Source organism: Ruditapes philippinarum, unplaced genomic scaffold (genome assembly GCF_026571515.1).
Source record: "Ruditapes philippinarum isolate M1 unplaced genomic scaffold, ASM2657151v2 ctg6992_1_1_1_1, whole genome shotgun sequence".
NCBI lineage: Eukaryota > Metazoa > Mollusca > Bivalvia > Venerida > Veneridae > Ruditapes > Ruditapes philippinarum.
Window position 1 is genome coordinate 13098 of NW_026855715.1, and position 16191 is coordinate 29288.

At 33.0% G+C, this 16191-nt stretch overlaps 2 protein-coding genes across 2 annotated transcripts; both read right to left on the reverse strand.

Annotated features, from left to right (window-relative positions):
- Positions 1–4081: 4081 nt before the first annotated feature.
- LOC132744189 (guanylate-binding protein 3-like) lies at positions 4082–9094 on the reverse strand. The gene is made up of 5 exons (XM_060732814.1): positions 8405–9094; positions 7710–7981; positions 6574–6795; positions 6250–6343; positions 4082–5903 (listed from the first exon to the last, which is right to left on the reverse strand). Exons 1-5 carry the CDS (start codon positions 8793–8795, stop codon positions 5518–5520), a joined length of 1365 nt encoding a protein of 454 aa, XP_060588797.1. The 5' UTR covers positions 8796–9094; the 3' UTR covers positions 4082–5517.
- A 1544-nt stretch (positions 9095–10638) lies between these two features.
- LOC132744190 (guanylate-binding protein 1-like) lies at positions 10639–15314 on the reverse strand. The gene is made up of 3 exons (XM_060732815.1): positions 15122–15314; positions 14584–14711; positions 10639–13575 (listed from the first exon to the last, which is right to left on the reverse strand). The coding sequence occupies exons 1-3, from the start codon at positions 15228–15230 to the stop codon at positions 13426–13428; spliced, it is 387 nt and encodes a 128-aa protein (XP_060588798.1). The 5' UTR covers positions 15231–15314; the 3' UTR covers positions 10639–13425.
- Between the last annotated feature and the right edge of the window lie 877 nt (positions 15315–16191).

Here is a 16191-nt window from a genome sequence, read left to right on the forward strand (position 1 = left end):
GACATGCGGTAAGTCACGACCAGCTCTTCAAATGTCACAATCTTTAAATTTATCAGCAGATTAGGTAACATTTGGTTTGTTGACATTTAATATTTTATTAACATATCATTTTACATATTGAAATTGATTAAATCAACAACTGTCTTTACTTGCTTTTTATATAAGTGAAGATTTGTCTCATATTAACACTGGAAACAAATTATGTATAAGCTCGTTTATTACAGGCAACTACTCAATCGTCTTCGTAAAACAACCCTATATAACAAATTTAATATATTAGCTAAAACACTCATTGCCCTGTCATGTATAAAGAAATAAGGATAATTATCATTGAATTTCCTTGGAAATCACTGAATGCTATGAAGCTCAATGGTAGATTAACATAATCATGCAAAGAGAAGTATATGTTTGCTATGGAAGTGATTTGTGGCTATGTAAAAAGTCTTTGTTTGATATGTTAGTCACTTGTTTCTGTGGAAATTTACAGTTTATAATGAAAAGTCAATGGCTGCTATGAAGGCACTGGTTGCTATAGGAGTCACTGAAGTTTATGAAAGCAAGCAGTCAATGAGTGCTAAAGAAGTCTATTGTTGCAATGGAAAGTCACTGTTTGCTATGTCAGTCAGTAGTTGTTAAGGAAAGTCACTTGTTGCTATTGAAATTCAATGGTTTGTATCTGAGTCACTTATTGCTATTAGACGTTACTGTTTGCTATGGAAGTCTGAAGGTTTCTGAAGAAATTCACCGGTTGGCAAAGAAGCTTATGGTTGTTCTGGAAATTAAGTGGTTGCAATGAAAATCAATTGTTGCTATGGAGAGTCAATGGTTAAAACAGAAGTCATTGGTTGCTATGAAAAGTCAATGGCTGCTGTAAAAATCTGGAAACAAAGTAATCCCTCGGAGGCATTAATCACAACAAAATTACAAGAGAATTGCAGACTCGGATTGATTGAATCTGTACATGAGGGATAATAAAAATATGCAACATCCCCTTAGCACCGGCCTGAGCGGTACTCAATTCTCAAAAAGTCACTTGAAGTTATGGTCAATAGGTGCTTAAGAAGTCTCTAGTGTGCTATGGAAAGTCACTGTTTGCTATAGAAGTTAATACTTGCAATGAAAAGTCAGAGGTTACCATGGAAGACTATGGTTGCTGTGAAAATGGTTACTATGTGAGTCACTAGTCACTATGGGAAGTAACTGGCGGCTATAGTTGCCAAATAAAGTCTTAAGTTGCTAGAGAAATCAATGATTGCTATTAGAAGTAACTTGATGTTATGAAAAAGTTGCTTAAGAAGTATATGGTTGCTATGGAAAGTCTCTGTTTGCTATGTAGGTCAATAGTTGCTATGTAAAGTCACTAGATGCTAAGGAAAGTCAGACTTTTCTATGGGAAGTCAGTGGTTGCAATGGCAGTTTATGGTTGCTATGAAAGACAGTGGTTGCTTTGGAAAGTCTATGGTTGGCATTGAAAGGCAGTGGTTGCTAGTGAAAGACACTGGTTGCTTTGGAAATGAAATCATACGTTGCTATGGAAGTCTATTGTTGCCATAGAAAGACAATGGTTGCTATGCAAGTCTTTGGTTGTCATAGAAAGTTAATGGTTGCTATTCAAGTCTATGGTTGCCATAGAAAGTGAGTGGTTGCTTTGTAATAGTAAATACTTGTTTATCAAAATATGAAGACCTACTCTATGAAAATAATCAACGTCAATCTGTAAACTAAAAAATAATGAAATAACCGATGTAAGCATACTCCATAATGCTATTGTGGTTATCTCCCATTTGCAAATTCAATTCATAATAACACAAGTGTAGTAAAATGCTTAGCTATATTTCTTTGAATGCAGGGAACAAATATTTTGCCAGATTATTTATTGTCGTGGTATGTGTTTGACATAAGGACCAGAGCTGCATCAGTACTAAGGGTGTAGTACTTAAGTACCAGTACCAGTACTTGGCAAATTATGCAGTACCATTACAAGTACCAGTACTAGATTTTAGCTCGGTACTGCAGTACCAGTACTTTTTTTTGGTGAAGTAATTAAGTATCAGTACCATTACTTTTATAATATATATATTCATCAAAGTTTGAATAAATACAGTGTCAAACAAATTATTGCAAATATTATTCAGCAAAGAAATAAAATCATAATTCATTTTAAAGTTAACATAACATGTTTACAACTTTATAGTTTAAACATACTTTTTACAAACAATATTTACAACATATATTCATGTCATATCTAATTGTTTAGTAACCAGTCAACTGTATAAATACAATGCCAATATCTTTCATTTAAAATGCAACAGTCTTTCACACCTTCACACCTGTGTTCAATTTATACCAAAGTAAATAACAACTTTTTATGGTGCTACAATATCACTTTTTTCACTTGAAATGGGTTTATTTAGAATAGAAGAAATTAATTAGTGTTTATTTTGCTCTTTTACTAGTGAATACGAAGTAATAAAAGATTTTAATAAGGATATTTTAGAGTAAATAGTTATTGAGTCTGTTTATCTTAATTTAATTTTTACTTAAAGTCTTTGGTGTTTTTTATGATGAATACTATGTTAACATTTGAAGGAATATTGCAGCAAATTATCACTTACTTTTTCACAAAAATAAAATATAGTTCATGTAATTTACAGCTTTATTTTATGAGAAAAAATGATGCTTTTTAAAATTTTTATCAAAACCAAAAGTACTGGGTAATGCAGTAGCAGTACCACTTTTTAAGACAGTAATGCAGTACCAGTACCAGTAATAGCAAAATTTTGTAAGAGTAATTCAGTATCAGTACCAGTACTTGCAAAATCGCTGCAGTACCTACTGCAGTACCAGTACCAGTAATGCAGCTCTGATAAGGACCCCCTGTGGCTGGGGAATTTTTACGTGTTAAGCTATCATAATTTTAGCCATCGTTTAACCCTTCGACTTGGCGACATATTAAATGGTTTGAATAACTTGAGTCTTAGCTCCAGAAGCTGATTTGGTTTGGGCCTCTGAGGTGAGCTGAACTCATCTTTCCTGTTTCGGTGACATATGACCAAGACTGTGTTGGTGTGCCATTAAACCAAATAAATTGACATTTATAAGCCTGTAGTGTTTAGAACTTCTGTATAATATGGTTTTAAGTATTTACTACTTACATTGTTATACATGTATTTTGGGCATTTAGATAAGTGATATTATTCTAATATTCTGTTTCCACCAAATGTAATGAACAATTTCGGGACTTCCTATCTTCTTTAGAAATATCATCGTGCCTACCCTTTTTTACCTCCAGATTGTGAATTAATAGAAATTTTTCCTATTACGTAAACATGTCAGGATAGGAAAAGGGTAATTTTAAACAAGTCCTAGCCTAAGCTTAGGTTACATTACGTTTTTCAGGAACAACCGTGAGTAAATAAATACATTCCAACTTACTAGTTTTGATACCAATGACGTCTGTAAGACATTTGTTTACTTTGAAAGTTTGGCGGGTTCTTAAACTTTATTTCTATACTTGAAGATCAAGACCGAAGTGGCAACATAATCAAGGTTCTGACTTTTAAATATTCTATGTTGGTAATGCACCAATAGAACACCTGATATCCGTAACCCCCCCCCCCCCCAGTGGAAAGACAGCTGGAATTCTATATCTGAAATCTAGGATTTCACTGGCGACCATATTGTTCTCCCTGAGAAAATCCCTAATACACAATAACATGATTTGATAACATAAGGATTTCTGACCTTAAACAAACATTGACTATACATAAATTAAGTTCTTGAAGGAATTTGTCCGAAATGTAAACAATATGAAATCTTCAATATTTACTATCGGCATATTCGTTACTAAATCGGCGTAACGTTTCATTCTGGTATTCGATGAGTATTTCTATAGTAATAACTTTTCCATCAAAGCGTGCCTATTTATTTTAATGTAATTATTTAAAGCCGATTGTTCTCCTTTTTTGTATATAATTCCAAAACACTATTTACATCATGTTTTCTATCAATTAAAGTGACAAAGAATTGGTTAAAATAAGGCTTATATTTTCATAATGAGAAGAAAAAACAACAATCTATATTCTGTCAGCTAAATGGTGATTTCTTTAATAATATTTTATTGTTTACTTGAACATGATACATAAACACAATTTCAGCAATATGATGTAGCATAGAAACAATGTACATACAAAAGGGTTAGCCCAAACGTTACACTTACAATATCTAATTCTTCTCCGGCTAAATAATTACATTATAAATAATGCTTTAAGATATTAGTTAGGTTAGCGAAATAAGTTACATCTATAGATTGTAAAAGATCGCTTTCTCTTAAAACTCTTAAAAACAAAACAAATAGAGATACAAGTATATAAGAAAAATAAGATGAATAAGAAATTAGTTGCCTTGTCATTTATAACATGAAAAGGCTTTGAGAAAATATGTAGACCTCTTTTTTCAATTAGTGGTAATATATTTTTTGATTTATTATAGTCACCATTCCTGTATTCTGATTTAATTGTTTTTAAGACAATAGGTTCAATCAGTAGAAAACAGCTTAAAAATAGAATACCTTACACTTATCAGGAAATTAATCATGACGAGTTCATCTAGAGTTTGTGGCAAAACGATCAGGAACAGACAGCGTGACGCACGACTCAAAGCATGCCGACCATAAGCTTGTAATCTATTGACGCCAAGACACCGTCAGACAGGGTACGCGTAAGGAAAAGTAAAGGCGAAAGATTGAACAGTAATAACGTCATCTAACGTAGCCGTTTCGGTAGTGGTTTCTTCAATCGAACACCTGTGCGATCATTTACAGCAGAATATAAGAGAACATCATTATGTCATTGGCGTACGTGAAATTGAACGCATTCTTCGATATCATTACGCGTGTATCCCTAAGCAGGTAGTTAGAAAGCACGTTTTCGACTTAAGCTAAAGATGTATTACAGATTTTTTTGTTACTTCTGGACAGTACACAAGGTATCGAGACTTCTGTGATATTTCTGTCTGATCCCTTTGCCCTTCCCGGAAAGACACAATTTATCTAACAATACTATAGGATGAGAAGAATGCGTATCGACGGCAATAAAACATCTTATTCTTTGTATATATTTGAGCTGTGCTTTCTTCCATGCTAGTCCTCCTAATATTTCTAAACTTCTTTCCATCAGTATATGTGCGGAAGAAAAAGGTAAATGTAAATACGAAATAGAAACAAATTATTTTATTGCAAATATGACTGTTTCCTCACTTTCTTCTTTCTCTACACCAACGAACTAAACCCTATAACATCTTAATTGAATATTTGTGCCAATTGTTTCTTCTTTGTTTAGTAAATGTAATGTAAAAATAGAATATGCTTATTTACAGTAAGATGTTAAATAAAATATTGTAAAAAAATGTTTGTATTCTTTATTCTTTTAAAGCAGACAACAGCAATTACTATGATCAGTTTGTTTTAACACAATTGTCACGTATTATACAAATATAATAAAACTGCTTCCGCTTGATTTAATCATCAGATGAAAATCTTTCATACACCCCAGACATTACTGGACCAACTATAGGGACTAGGCTCAGCATTGTTTTAAACACTGTTTGTTTCATAGCAGGTTTGGCCTTTACAATTTTGCAAGATGAGCGTTGATTTTCGAGAAGCTTTTTAAGTTCTTCTTTTTCCTTTATTGCACTTTCTAAATCTTTCTTTCTTTTCTCATAATCGGCAAATAACTTTGCATACTTTTCCTCTTGTTCTTTCCGTTCGTTCTCCCTCTCAGATGCCAGCTCGTCTTTAAAAGACTTCCATTTTTCTTCTTCAGAAATTTTCTTCAAATCTTCTTTTTGAAGTAGTTTATCATTTTTCTGTGCCAAGATTTCAATGTGTTTCTGAATTTCAGCTGTGTAAAAGAAATATTCTTTAGATATCGAAATACTCTTCACCTTAAAGATAAGTCAAGAATAAAAAGTGAGACCTCTAAAACAAAATGCAATTTCAGAACTGTACTTAAAAAGGATTTATGATAGATATTTCATGACAGCTTCAGGTGATTTTTAAGTCATACGGATCGTATTTTGCATTGGCCTTAAACATGAATGTTCTAATAATATCATATTTATTTATTCAAATTGTATAAATAATTTGGAGTCGACTGGTTTATCAATCATTTTGAAATCATCTGAAATATATTCAGTATTTCTGTAATTGTTGCTTATTTATCTGTTCATATAAAAAAATATTTAAACCTTTTATTGTTAATCCATCTTTGCTGGCCTTCGCAAAAATTTCTTCATCTTGTTTTCTATATCTGTTTTCAAACTCAAGACTACTCAATTGCAGCTAAAATATCAAAGAATTTACGTTCATTTCAGTTTATTGAAACATCCCTAAAATTAATAAAGAACTAATGTGAACGTTGAAGAGTGCGCGTATGTATGAAAATTAATTAACTTTGAAATAAAACTATTTGAAATATGTTACAAGTAAGAATATTTCTCTAATGAAATTCGCACTATAATTTTCAACTATGAGACTTCATTAAAGTTTGTTAAAAATGTATAATATCTTACAGTGTTTGAATCGACTTCAGGTAGACTTTGCTTGATATTCTCTCTTATTCTAGCAAAATCCTCTCTGTATGCTTTATAGCCCTCTGGTTCAAAATATGTTCCATTAGCGACTTTTGGTTTTATCGATTTGTCATACATGGACTCAAGTTCTTTAAAGCACTTTTGTTGAAGATAGATCTTATTTTCCTTCATCGTTTTGATTTTGAATAGATCCATTGCTTCCTAGAAACCATTATACATATATATCTGGACGTGAGAAAACATTAACAAAATGAAGAACACAAATTCAGTCAACAAACTATTTGTTAAGATATACGACATGAAAGCTGATTTTAGACGGTAGTCGAGTTGATGACTTAAATTATAATAACAATTTTATCAGTTAGTAAAATATAAGCAAAATTTGGGTACAAAATACTATTATTTCAGAAGTGTATAGCACAATTGATATACCTTTTTTATTATTCTATAGATAAGTCAACATCTTTACGTTGATGTAATATATATATCTATTTTTGAATTTAATTTTTTGTTACTATAAATTCGAAAAGTTTGGAACCGGAAATTGATTTCAGTTGCCCTGATATTCAGATTACCGCAAAGTTTATCGAACGCACATCGTTGCCTGAAGCCAAGGCGAACTGGTATTTTTAATAAGTGTACTTGAAGCCAAATAAAAATAGAAAGTGGAGAAAATTAAAAGATTGATAAATTGCATATTTGTCTACGAATAACGCACATTGTGTAAGACAGATAAAGACAGCATCAATTGACGTTCAATAATTTAATCCATAAATGCCAATATTTCTTCTTTCTTTTTTTCTTTTTTTTATAATTTTGCCCGGTTAAAATTGTTGATAAAGTTATACCATCCTTAGCACCTTGCGTTTTTATGTACTCAAAGCAGTTATAGTGATTATGCATTTTGTATGGAAGTCAAAATACAACAATTTGCTTTCTTTCAGCCAAATAATTTCACATTTTAGTAGCGCTTCTTAATTTTGGTGATATGCATATGATTTTTCTTTATTCAATAATCTTTTTATAAAGTTACTAAACACATGTTTGCCTTTTCCTTTTAAAAAGAGTTTGTTATTAATTTCTGAATATAATGCTATTTTAAAACTAAACTTTACTTCTGCTTTCTTTTGAAATTCTTGTAGATCATCCAGCACGGCTTTCTCGCGAAAATATTCAAGGGCATCCCTTTGAATTTGTTGGTATTTTTGTACGAAATCATCAGGCAACGGGATTCCTAAAGATTCTATTCGCTTTTTACACATTTCTACAGCTTCTTTGACAGCAAATTCATTTTCCCTTTTTGCCATTGTTGTCAAGGCATCATCAATACACGGCATCTCACCTTTAGCAAGTGAATCTGTGTACTTCTGAGTCAAAAAGGCAAACCCTGAAACAGATAGAATACTTGAAACAGGTGTAACCGTTCGGAACACTATAATCAGTTATATTTAATGTGAACAATTCAGATTTGTTTTAAATCAATCTATTCGATAGTCATTAGACAAGGAGAGATTTTATCTTTTGTGATTTTCAATTTTGTTTCTTAAAGACAAGCATGTAGATTCTTATCCTTATTTCTACATTACAAAACACTTGCTTATTGTATGACAGTCATGTTTTTGGCGTAAATTAAATTGCAATTACCACAGACAAATATTTAGATTCTTACAGTGGTCATTTAATATTATGATTGCTTTTTTATTGTTCAAGCAAAGAAAGTACATGTACTTGAACAGATTTGATAGACAAGTAAAATATTTTCTCTTTTTGCATTCCATTCGCTAGATGTCTGTATATTTCAAAAACATACTTCTTCCATTTATAGGTCTGCCATCAATCAGTTCTTTAGGTTTGGTACTGAGCATATACTGTAGAAACGTTTCTGTGTCTGCACGAAAATCTTCACTCAGTTCTGAATCACAAACTTCCTCTAATTTGTATAAGGTTTTACGGTTTGATGCTGGGATTCCAAAAACAAAACATTTTCTCCTCTCAAAATTCTTAAATATTGATTCTTTTATTTCATTGTTCTCTTGACTTCTCGTCTGATTTTCGTCCGTTTCTATAGCTAAACTATCTTCAAAATATTTGTCTGGTGTTTCATTTTCGGGGATATGAAAAGTGAAGTCGCGGAGACAAAGAACAAACGTAGGGAAGACAAAACCTATATCAAGAATTTCTTTTGGTAACACGTCACTCATAATTATCTTCTCAGAAAGTTTTGTCACAAATCTTTGTTTTGTTAAGGAATAAAAAGATTTTTCTAAGATTATAAAAGTTTGATTACATTGTTTTATGTAAGTTTCGTTCTGCTTTATGTCTACATGTTACTCTGGCACATGCCTGTAATGTGAAAAAGCATGTCATATATTATTACTTTCAAGTTATCAACTGTTTACAAATAGTAAAAATATAAAAAAATAACGGCCTTCTTAAAAAGAGAGACAGGCAAAATTTTCATGTATGATTTAAAATATTTGATGAAAATAAAACTGATACTTTAAATGACTTTATTACGGTGTTCCGTTTGGACACGTTTGGACAATCGTGACATTTTATTTATTCTGTACCCGCGATGCACGATGGTACGATGGTGAAAACGCGATGGTACGATGGTGAAAACACGATGGTACGATGGTGAAATCACGATGGTACGATGGTGAAATCGCGATATTACATCGCGTTTTCACCATCGTACCATCGTGATTTCACCATCGTACCATCGCGTTTTCACCATCGTACCATCGCACCATTGCGCCATCGCGCTTTCACCATCGTACCATCGCGTTTTCACCATCGTGCCATCGCGATTTCACCATCGTACCATCGCGTTTTCACCATCGTGCCATCGCGATTTCACCATCGTACCATCGCGCTTTCACCATCGTGCCATCGCGTTTTCACCATCGTGCCATCGCGATTTCACCATCGTACCATCGCGTTATCACCATCGTGCCATCGCCTTCCGGTGGACATGCGCATTGTACATCTTTATCAACAATGGATGAATGCATAACTATGTATTATGTGAGAGGCTATACGTATCGAGACATTTTAAATATAGTGAGGCTTAAAACGGGATTTGATCTCACTATTAATCACAGACTATTTAATAAGTGTTGTGTATTAAGATTCAATCATTTTAAAACCTTTATGCACTGTGCTTAATTCATCTTGTTTACCGTAACAAGATGAATTAAGCACAGTGCATAAAGGTTTTATAATGATTGAATCTTAATACACAACACTTATTAACCCATTACTTCATGAGCATTTTGTGAAAAATGGCTGTTTTCATTGCAAAGTCTCCCGTTACAAGTTCAAATTGCTATAATACTATAAAAAAATGCTTCAACACTAATCAAACTTGGCACAAATGTTGACTGGACCATTGCCCTTGCACCAACATGCTCAGGCTTAAATTTTCTGTTACCATAGCAACGAGGGGACATCTCAAAATTGCCAAAAATCATTATTTTGCGTTGATTTTTTCCATCAAAATTGATCTCAAAGTGCTGCAACTTCTCAATGGATTGAGATAGAGTCAAATGCTTTTCAGCGTTGGTTACACGTTACCTTATGATCAATATGGGGTCATTTATAGCCTCTCACAAGTCTAAAATTTTCTTGGCGACATCCCCCTTCTGGCAACCCCCTGAGGTATCTTTTGGTTGGGGGCCGCGCCAAAAAAGAGGTCACTTTTTTAACAACATTTCTCAAACAAAAACAAGTGTTGGGGGCCTAAATAAGGCATTTTTTCACCAATTGAGACAACAAAAAGGGGAGGGTGAAAAAGGCGTTAAAAAGCGTGTATATAACGTAATGGGTTAAATAGTCTGTGATTAATAGTGAGATCAAATCCCGTTTTAAGCCTCACTATATTTAAAATGTCTCGATACGTATAGCCTCTCACATAATACATAGTTATGCATTCATCCATTGTTGATAAAGATGTACAATGCGCATGTCGTGTTTTCACCATCGTACCATCGTGCCATCGCGTTTTCACCATCGTACCATCGTGCATCGCGGGTACAGAATAAATAAAATGTCACGATTGTCCAAACGCGTCCAAACGGAACACCGTACTTTATGCTTATTTTTTCAGTATTTGATGAATATGACCGGTGATTGATGAAAATGAAAATTATTTAGGATACAACATAAAAACTGTCTAAAATATAAGAAACATTACCCTTTTTTAGCTCACCTGTCACTAAGTGACAAGGTGAGCTTTTGTGACACCGTGTTGTCTGTTGTCCGTCGTCCGTCGTTAGTACATCCGTGCGTTAACTTTTTCATTCAAATGACTTCTCTTCCAATACCGCTTGGCTATATTCAATAAAACTTTGCAGTCATGTTCCTTGCATGAAGCTCTAAGAATTTAATTCCTTGAAGAACTCTGGTTGCGATGGCAACCAAGAGAGGTTTTTTTTAACAAAATCTTAAATATTTTCTTGTCAACAACCTGAATGTGTAGAGCCTTGATATTTGGTATGTAACATGATCTAGTGGTCCTCTACAAAGATTTCCAAATTATGCCCCTAGGGTCAAAAGGGTCCCGCCATGGGGGGTGACTCGATTTAAAAACAAAGGTCTTTAAAAATCTTCTTGTCAAAAAACCACAAAGGCCTACAGGTTTGATATTCGGTATATAACATGATCTAGTGGTCTTCTACAAAGATTGTTCAAATTATACCCATAGGATCAAAAGGGGCCCTGCCAGGGGTCTTATCTGTTTTATATAAAATTATATAGAGAAAATCATCTTGTCAAAAACCACAAGGCATAGCCTTGATATTTGGTATGTAACATGATCTAGTGGTCCTCTTCAAGGATTGTTCAAATTATGCCCCTAGAATGAAAAGAGGCCCCGCTAGGGAGCTTATCGATTGAAAACAATAAAAATCTTACTGTCAAAAAACACAAGGCCTACAGCATTGATATTTAATATGTAACATCATCCAAAGGGCTACTCAGTTATATATCAAGTTATATATGACAATTTTGTCAAAATCCACATGGCGTAGAGCCTTGATATTTGGTATGTCATACAAAGAATGTTCAAATTATATCCCTAGGATCAAAAGGGGCCTCTGCCAGGGGGCTCACCAGTTTTATAAAAAGTTATATATGAGGACAATCTTCTTGTCAAAAACCACAAGGGCTACAACTTTGATATATGGTATGTTATATCATCTAGTGGTTCTCTATAAAGATTGTTCAAATTATGACCCTATAATCAAAAGAGACCCTGCTGTGGGGCTCCTCAGTTTTATATAAGGTAATATATAGAAATCTTAAAAATCCTCTTATCAAAATCAACAAGGCGTAGAGCCTTGATATTTCGTATGTAACATGATCTAGTAGTCCTCTACAAACTTTTTCCACATAATGATCCTAGGATGAAAAGGGGCCAGCCAGGGTGCAAAAAGGTTTTTATAAAAAAAATCTTTAAAAAATCTTCTTGTTAAACTCTAAAAGCCATAGAGCCTTGATTTTTAGCATGTAACATGATCTAGTGGTCCTCTAAAAAGATTGTCCAAAAAATGTCCGTAGAGTCAAAAGGCGGCCCCGCCAGTGGGCTTATTGGTTTTATATAGAGTTTTTAAGGAAAATCGGAAAAATTTTCGTGTCAAAATGTACAAGGCCTACTGTCTTGATAAATGGTATGTAACATCCTCTAGTGGTCCTTTACAAAGATTGTTCAACTTATGGCCCTAGGGCTGAAAGAGGTCCTGCTATAAGGGTCCTCAGTTTTATATAAAGAGTTATAGGGAAACCTTAAAAATCCTCTTGTCAAAACCGGGAGGTGTGGAGCCTTGATAATTGGTATTTAACATGATCTAGTGGTACTCTACAAAGATTGTTTAAAAGCCATGGGGCTTATCGATTTAAAAAAATATATTAAAAATCTTCTTGTGAAAAACCACAAGGCACAGAGTCTTGATAATTAGTATGTAACATGATCTAGTGGTCCTCTACAGAGATTGTTCAAATGATGTCCCTAGAGTCAAAGGGATCCCCGCCAGGGGAGCTTATCGGTTTCATATAGAGTTTTTAAGGAGAATCTTAAATATTCTAGTCAAAATGTACAAGACGTACAGTCTTTATATGTGGTAAATAGATTCATCTAGTGGTCCTCTACAAAGATTGTTCTAATAATGTCCCTAGGGTCAAATGCAGCCCCTCCAGGGAGTCGTCAATTTTACTTTGAGTTACATAGGCTTAGAGCTTTGAGATGTGGTAAATAACATCATCTAGTGGTCCTTTGTAAAGATTGTTTAAATTATTCACCTAGGATCAAAAGTGGCCCACACGGGGCCTGATAAGTTGTTATAGAGTAATTTATGAAACTCTTAAAAATTCCTCTTCTCACGAAATAGCAAGACCCAGTGCTTTGATATTTGCAATGTTAGGTCGTCAAGTTGTTCTCTAAACTTAGAAAAAAAAACATTTAAACAACATCTAAACCACTGGTTTAATTTTGAAATAATTTTACAGTGTACCAATATTGTTTAGATTCAGCTGTCCCTGGTTTTCAAATTGTGCTGCTAAGGTGAAAGGGGCTCCACTGTGACCTTTTGACCTATTTCTCAGGTAAGCGATCAAGGGCCCTCTGGGCCCTCTTGTTTGAATACTACTCTTTTTCCTTTGAACGTAGAATTATAAATTTGAAATGATAGAAATATCAGTGTAATGTTTACATTTATGAAGTATAATACAAAATCATTATCATTTATGGCAATATGTAAAGTTATGTTTACTTAATCGGCACACTCACTTTAACGATTGGGTGGGCATTATGTCTTTAAAATAAAAACATATCTGTCAGTCAAATGCAGCTGTATGATCAAATGCAAAAGGATACGAAAGCTTTTTCAAAAGATCGTGATTAATAACTCCGCTGCAGTTGTACACAAATGTTCCGCTTATAAGTGTAGCTAGACAAAGGATGTTATTGTCATTACCTTCATCGCCCTGAAATGTTTTAACGTTAAATAATCCTATTTTGTATGAAAAGATATGGCACAATTATCAAAAGAATAAAGTAAGATTCCTTTCTTTCTAAAACTAAAAATAAAGAACAAGAATATCGCTGAAGGTGATGGATGTTCCCCCAACCTGCATATTTGTTAATGTATTTAATGTGCAAGTCAATAAAAGCTGTAAAACAAAAGTGTAAATATAAAGTTTTTCTCTCATTTGCATCCATCACAAATTTCTCAAATACTTTTTAAACACTTTCTCTCCTTAGTTTCTACAACATCGGTAGTTTACATATGATATCATTAATAGTTTAGAAATTATATTTCCTCACAAAGGTCTTTTTCACTGTGCAATGTTAAAATAAAATTCTTTCAGCACTTTTCAAGTGAATCTCCGGACAACAGTGGGGCGGACAAACGGTTAGACGGACGGAATAAAGACAAAGCAGCGTCTTTAAGCTCTCCCATCAGGGAGCATAAATAAATTGTATATGTCTGAACCAGTGCACCATTATAAATATTTTTTGTATAAGTTTCTTATAAGAGTCTTTAGACGATCTGTTACAATCGATATCCAGATGGTATTCATTATCGTAATGTAAAAAATACTTTATTAATGTTGATATATCTAAAAGAATTGTATTGCACATTTCTTTCAGGCAATTTGATGTGTTACTATTGTTTGTATCTCAGGTAGAATTGAATGTTATCTCGGATAGAATTGAATGTTTGTAATCATTTAACAAACGATTTTGACGTAAGTAAAATCATTCAGTTAAAGAATTGTTAATAAGTTAATTTCTTCTTTTAACTAATCAAATTAAATTGTTATAGTATATGTTGCCTTCGATTTAATGTTTCAGAATATATATTTTACTGTTGCTTGTCTTTTTTCTTGCCGGTTGTGTGTTTTTCTTCATGTGTCTATTTTAAATTGCAACTTAAAATGACGAGTTTTACCAATTATTTGTGATAACCCATGTCTGTTGTAGTAATTTACCTTTTTAACATCGCCAATTCCTTCGGTGTCAATAAGCATCAGAACCTCATCTTTTCGTTCTGGATGTTCCAAACACCATACCCACAAACCTTTTGTCGTTGCGGCAGTTGTATTTCCAAGAGGAAATCCTATCGGTTATTTTTATATTAAAAACAATATATATATAATGGTAATGCAATGTTTCTTTCAATGGGTTCTTTTTGACAACGGTTTTGCGGCTGTTTTGTGGTTTTCTTTTTTTAATGATATTTGTGTAATACAAAACATATTTTGCATGCACTATCTTTCGGTACGTGATTAAAATGACTGTTGCTAACTTGAAGCTTAATGTTTGATTACACCCAATGTAAATGTACGATCATTTGTTTCACACTCACATTAAAATAAAAACATTAACTTACTTGCAATAATAAAATTGTATTTTGATATAACGAATGATATTTATGATATATTAATCAATATTTATGATCATGTGTAAATGACAGATATAATTGATACCAACTGTCATTCACATTGCAAAAAGTGAAATTAGATATACCTCGTTTAACGCCAGCCAACCTATTCATTAGGTAGGATTTCCCAGTCCTGTATGGCCCTGCTATTGTAATGATATTAACAGTGTCCTCGATGGTCGATATTTCTTCCATAACGCTTTCAACTATTGACAATACATTGTCATCATTCCGTACCAAACAGAAAGGTTCTTGAAATACTCTCAGGTGCCTATATTTTGAACTCTATAATTTGCCAAATAATATAATATCACTAATAAGCCCCATTCATTAAGAATGGGTGACATACCTTTAAATCAAATGATAAACGTCAGTCTATTTTTATTGATATGATATACATGAATATTCACTTTTTTCTAGTGTTACTTATTATAACCTGTATGTTTGTAGCGATGTAAGCAAATCTTTAAAACATAACTGTAATACAAAAATCTATCCGTGTATCTTTAACATCTGCGTTGGGTATCTACTTTTCGTTAAAATTTATGTTTACAAAATACATGTATACACCTTTGTACGATGCTGTCCGTTGCTATGAAAAAAACGAACTGATTGAGTATTTTGTTAAGCCCTTGCACATATTAAGATTATTGTTGTGAAAAATGTGGATATTAAATTCAGTTACAAGAAAAGAGGTAAACTACATTGTTGGTGAAATAGTTCATATTAAAAATAAAGAGATTTATATAAATAATGAAATCGAATTTATAATCATTCTGAAAAGGGTCAGAACACGTGATCATGCAAGTTCATGAACATCTGTTTATTTTTCAGTTTACTGATTTTATCCTTTTAATATCCGATTAGACTGTGATGCAAAGCAGACAATTTTAAGTCAAATAATTTTACAACATCTTGAGAAGTTAGAATATTTCCTAGATGTATAATGAAATAACATGTTATCCGGTTTATAGTAACTCTAATTTAGGAGTTAAGTGCTTTAAAATGCAACTAGTAAACCTTCGTGTACATTTTAAGGTAATTTATCATTAATCTTTCTGATTGCATCAAAAGTTTCTGAAAGTGTTTTAACTGATTTTATCTATTCTTTTGTTATTGTTATTTTGCCCTACGAAGAATATGCGGTAAATGCTAC

Bases quoted from the DNA above. Each gene is read 5' to 3' on its own strand.
- LOC132744189 (XM_060732814.1), bottom strand. From the start codon at position 8,795: ATGAGTGACGTGTTACCAAAAGAAATTCTTGATATAGGTTTTGTCTTC. The intron at 7,982-8,404 runs GTATGTTTTTGA...TATCTGTTTCAG, and splicing joins CAGACCTATAAATGGAAGAA to GGTTTGCCTTTTTGACTCAG. The intron at 6,344-6,573 runs GTAAGATATTAT...TTGATATTTTAG, and splicing joins CTGAAGTCGATTCAAACACT to CTGCAATTGAGTAGTCTTGA.
- LOC132744190 (XM_060732815.1), bottom strand. From the start codon at position 15,230: ATGGAAGAAATATCGACCATCGAGGACACTGTTAATATCATTACAATA. The intron at 14,712-15,121 runs GTATATCTAATT...AATAACCGATAG, and splicing joins GTTGGCTGGCGTTAAACGAG to GATTTCCTCTTGGAAATACA. The intron at 13,576-14,583 runs GTAAATTACTAC...AAAACATTTCAG, and splicing joins GAATTGGCGATGTTAAAAAG to GGCGATGAAGGTAATGACAA.